This window comes from Manihot esculenta, chromosome 6 (assembly GCF_001659605.2).
Source record: "Manihot esculenta cultivar AM560-2 chromosome 6, M.esculenta_v8, whole genome shotgun sequence".
Classification (NCBI taxonomy): Eukaryota; Viridiplantae; Streptophyta; class Magnoliopsida; order Malpighiales; family Euphorbiaceae; genus Manihot; species Manihot esculenta.
The window spans coordinates 24,718,025-24,723,790 of NC_035166.2; the positions used below are offsets into that span (position 1 = coordinate 24,718,025).

General features: G+C 24.8%; 1 protein-coding gene across 1 annotated transcript; it reads left to right on the forward strand.

The window, feature by feature from the left end:
- The first annotated feature begins 1,359 nt into the window (after positions 1-1,359).
- On the forward strand, positions 1,360-3,042 carry LOC110618130 (stemmadenine O-acetyltransferase). Its single transcript, XM_021761191.2, has one exon. It carries the CDS (start codon positions 1,388-1,390, stop codon positions 2,825-2,827), a length of 1,440 nt encoding a protein of 479 aa, XP_021616883.1. The 5' UTR covers positions 1,360-1,387; the 3' UTR covers positions 2,828-3,042.
- Positions 3,043-5,766: the final 2,724 nt, after the last annotated feature.

Sequence of the window (5,766 nt, forward strand, 5' to 3'; positions counted from 1 at the left end):
CCTATTTAATATTAAAAAATAAAAAATAAAAAATAATTAAATTAAAATGATCTGATTGCAAATATTTTTCCTACCTGAATTAAAAACAATAAATTCTTACCTAGAAATATAGGATAGTGGAGCCAAAATTTATGGTGTCACTCTACTCATTTAATGCATTAACTTTACATTTATAATTTCCACGGAATACATTGCTGTCTTTTTTTTCTTAAATGAAAACCAGAGGTTGGAATGAGCGGTTGGAAGATTAAATTTTGAAACCTTTCAGATTTATTTATATACATTAAATTAAAAATTATTCATTTTATTTTATAATTTTTATTTATTTTTTATATATATTAATAAATATAATTTTTTTATTATATTTATTTTAAAAAATTAAATTTTATTAAATATTAAAAAATATTTTAAAATATTTTTTAAAAATAAAATAAAATAAAATAAATTTATATTAATTAATTTATATATTATTATAATTTAAAAATTGATAATAATTCTAAAATAATTAAATAACTAATAAAAATTATAAAAAAGATTAAATATATAATTAATCCTTTGCTAGAAAACATTTTTAAAGAGAATCACTTTTTTTTTAAAAAAAAAATTCAGATTTTAAAGATATTATTTAGAAAACTGTATATAAATTTACCAATAATTTTTATTTTTTAAATTATTTAGAAACTAAAAATTTTAAAAAATATTTTTTATAAAATATATCTTCTAATTAAGTGAATTGAAATCTTGATTTGGTTTATTTGAATTTTTTTTAATAAAATAGACTCAATTTCATTTTGAAATTCATTTAATTTGATTTTATTACATATGCACGTCTTAGTTTTTTAAAACTGAATTTATAAAAATTAGTTTTTGTAATAATTAGCCCACATAAAATTTGGAGTGAATATATATTATAACGGTTAAAATAGAATATGAAATAAAATTGATTCGGAACTGATTTTTTTTTTTTTTTTTGAAAGCCTTCCGAGCTGAATTGTTATTACTCAAATCCATTTAATTTATATTTTTAAATTAATAACTTGTAAGAAAATCTATTTTTATTGCTAATTTTATTTAATATTTTAATATTCTAATTATTTTGTTTTTTAAAATAGAATATGAAATAAAGATTTTATCAAAAAAATATATTAAAATTTTGATTTAATTTAAGTTTATTATGAAATTTATTTTTTTTTAAAATGAAATTGAAAATTGAGAGTAGAACATGATATTTTTTAAATTTATTCAGGTAAAGTTTACTATTTAGATCGCATTTTACCACCAAATTAAATCTGTTAATGCTGTAAAATTTAATTTTTAAATATATATTTTTTAAACTCAATTGTATATTATACATCCATACCCAAAAAATACTTGGCCATCCTTAATCATGCTTAATGAAATCTTAGTGGAACTTCCCCTATACAAGAAACTTCATATCCAGTATCTTGTATTGGATGAAAATCAACCTCGTACGTTTTACAACTTCATCTTCTTAATTTGCTTCAGAGAAATGGAAGTTCAAATCATTTCTAAAGAAATTGTCAAACCCTCTTCTGCAACCCCTCAACACCTGAGCACCTACAACCTCTCTCTCCTCGATCAATTAGCTCCCCAAATTTACGTTCCCATAATTCTCTTTTATTCAGCAAGCAGAGAGAATTCCTACAGAAAATATCATCACCTGAAAACATCCTTGTCAAAGACATTAACCCACTTCTCTCCTTTCGCCGGACGAATTAAGGATGGCTTTTCCATTGACTGCAACGATGAAGGTGCTTCATTTATCGAAGCAAATGTTGCCGGAGAAATATCCATGACACTTGAAGAATCCGACGTACATAAGTTGGAAAAGCTACTACCTTGTAATCCGTATGATGTATCCTCTGAGATAAGCTCTCGGGTATTGTTAGCAGTCCAAGTGAATTACTTCGCTTGCGGTGGAATGGCATTGAGTGCTTGTATTTGGCATCCAATTGGGGATGCATCAGCATTGGCGTCCTTTCTTACTAGTTGGGCTGCAATTTCACGGGGTGCCACTGATGATATTGAAGGTGTAATCTCTGATTGCACCTCGCTTTTCCCTCCACAAGACGTATCAAGTTTCTCGTTACGTAATTTCTTCAACGAGGACTTGTTAAGTAAAATTACGATGAAAAGGTTCCTGTTTGACAGCTCTAAGATAGCTGCACTGAGAGAAGAAATAGGCAACAGCTCATGTTTGGATCCTCCAACACGATTTGAGGCTGTGGCAGCTCTCATTTGGAAAGCTGTGATGGCTGAAACTGAAGAAGATCAAAATGGAAACGAAACTAAAGCTAACGAGATAAATGTTGCAATCATTGCAGTGGATCTGCGGAAAAGAATGATTCCACAGTTGCCAAAGCTATCAATTGGAAACATCTTTCAAGTGACAAAGGCTATTTGTTCAAAGAATGATGAGAAACTGGTAGACTATAATGCTTTAGCAACGAAGCTTCACGAGTCAATAGGGATGGTGAACAATGACTTTGTGAGGATGATTCATGGCGGTGGTGCGTACTTCCAGTTTTTGAGGAAAGAGAGTGAGAAGCACGGAGAAAACTCTAACCTGACGAAGCTTTTTGGTTTCAGTAGTTGGTGCAGATTTCCCTTCTACGAGGTTGATTTTGGGTGGGGAAAGCCCACTTGGGTAGCCACTCCCTTAAAATTTCATAACGTTGCCATTTTCTTAGACTCCAAAGATGGTGAAGGAATAGAAGCATGGGTGTCTTTGTCTGAGGAACATATGATGAAGTTTGAACAAAATCCTGGCATCTGTGCCTATTCATCTTTCAAGCCAAGCACTTAAAATGAATATTTTCATCATCTACTGATCTCTTGTTTTCTTTTGAGAATGTTGATTCTATGCCACAAGTCATGAGATCAGTAATCTAATGGCATATTAAGGAGGTCACATCCACGACCATAGTGTGTTTGCATAGTGTTTGAATTAATCCTTTATGTTTTAGAAGTCTCTTTCCTAAGAAATTCAATGTACAATAAAGTTCTCTCTTTCTTTTTATACTTTATTGCTTGAATAGTATAACATTTACTATTAAATAAAGAGAAAATGGCAATTTTTATATTTTATTCGTTTTATAATTTTATTTACTTAATTTTTTAATTATATTTATTTTAAAAATATTAAATTTTCTTTATTTACTTAATATATATATATATTAATAAAATAATTTTTTATTCAAAAATATTAAATTTTATAAAATATTAAAAGATATTTTAAGAAATTTTTTTAAAATTAAATATGATTATAATAATTGATTTATATATTATTATTGTGTAAAAAAAAGATAAATAATAATTTTAGAATAACTAAAAAAGAAAAAATAACAAAAAGTATGAAATAAAGAAAATATTTTATTATTTAATTTCAATATATATTTATTTTTCAAGAATTGTTATTTAATTTTCAAATTCTTGCATTTGCCTTAAGCAATCAATCAAATTTCAATTTTCGTTTACAAGTTCTTACCTTATTTACATTGTAATTTTAGTTTAAAATAACATTTTTTAAATCGGAGGAGAGTAGGCTCCAGCTCAGAGTAGTTGGACAATTTTTTTTTTTTTTTATATATCTTTACCATCCTCTCAAAGAAAACATACAAAATAATGATTCTTATTATTTGCTTTTTAACTTATATCTTTATTGAGTTGGAATAACTTAATTAAAATTTTTATAAAATATAAAAATTATTTCTCTTTGATTCGCATTTCTTATTGACTTTTCAAAAAATCTCTAACTTACCCCAACCTAATTCAGTTGAAAAGTGATTTTTTAAAAAATAATACAATTAAATCAAACAAACCCTTAATTAATATCTATCTCGTCCCATTCAAACTATTAGCTTATTTAGTTGTTTGAAGCACATCTAAGAATAATTAGACTGATTCAATATGGTAATTAATTAAATTAATTGATTTTATAAATTAAGAAGGTGGGAAAAAGTAGGGGTGATCAGTATTCGGTTCAAATCGAAAAAATCGATCGAATCGAATCGATTTAAAAATTTAGTTTGGTTTTTTATACATTTCGGTTCGGTTCGGTTTTTAATTTTAAAAATTTCAGTTATTTCGGTTCGGTTCAGTTTTGATCAGAAAAAAACCAAAAAAACCGAATCGAACCGATTAGTGATAATAATATATTTTTTCAATAATATAGAGAAATTAAATTATATTAAAATTAAAATATTTTAATTAAATTTTAAAATATTAAAAATAAAGTGTAAAAAATAAAAAAAATTATTAAAAATCGAAATCGATCAAACCGAACTGAATCAGACCGGTTCGGTTCGATTCGGTTTCTGACCAAAATCGGTTCGGTTCGGTTTTTATAAACACTAAAATTTCGGTTTTCGGTTTATTCGGTTCGATTCGGTTTTGAACCGAACCGACCGAATGCTCACCCCTACGGGAAAAGTCCAACTAAGTCCTTGCAGAGAGATGACTGGTTGAATCATGTGTATCAATGGTCCCATCTCATTGCTGAAAATGCAAGCAAAATTAAATGAAAAGCTCCAACTTCCAACCGCTTCCTCTCTACATATATGAAGTGGTAGCCACAAAATTCTAGAATAAAGTAACTGGATGGAATACTAATTGATGCAGGATTATTAGAATATTAATTCACATAAAATTAGCAGGATTATTTTTATTCATCATTTAAAATTTTTATATAATACTCCCTTATAATTTTTATCTATTTTATTTTTTTATACATATTAAAAAATATTTTTTATTAAATTTTTAATTATATCAATCTTAAATATATTAAATTTTATTAAATATTAAAAAATAATTTTTTAAAAAATAAAATATAATTATAATAGTTCATTTATATTTATATATTAGTATAATTTAAAAAAATAGATAAAAATTATGAGATGAAAAGGGTAATTAATTATTTAAAATTATTAAAATGTTAAGTAATTGATTAAATTATTCTTTATTCATCTAATTATTATAATCTTAAAATTCTATCCCTATTAATATATTAATAAAAAAGTGAAATAATTAAAAGAGAGTAAAAAAAGTAGGTGACAAAATATGTTTTAGAAAACTGTAAACTAATTGTTGTATTTAATATATATAGATAAGTGTAAAATAAAAAAAAACACTACTTTTTAAATTTCTCAAAGCCACAAGTAATCTTACAATAATTAACTTATTTAAATGAATGAGAATAATAGCATAATTTAAGCCTCCTTAGTTTTGAAAATATTTTTTAAAACACATTTTCTTTTTTACATTTTTGACATTTAGAGTTTTAAAAAATAAAAAATAAAAAATGTTATTCTAGTAAAAAAAGCCTTAAAAAATAACTTGATTGTTTAAAAAATCTTTGAATTGGGCATCTAATATAACTATAAAATATAAAATTGTATATAATATTAAACTTTTTAAAAATTTGAAAATTTAATTAATAAGTTGAATTAAATAGTAAAATATTTAATGAAAAAATTAACGAATACACTAATTAGTAGATTTTTTAAAACGTTAAAAATATTTTAATATATTTTTTAAAATTGAGAGACTGATTAGTGAGTTTTTTCATATCATAATATCTAAATAGTAATTTTTTTTCTTAAAAAATGAGTAAATTATACTTTAGTATTTGAATTTTAATATAATCAATGTATCAGTCTCTGTATTTTTAAAACCGAATACTTAAAACTTTCTATTTTCGTTTCGTCCAAATGCACAGTTCTTTCATCCATTTTGCTCTGTTACTAG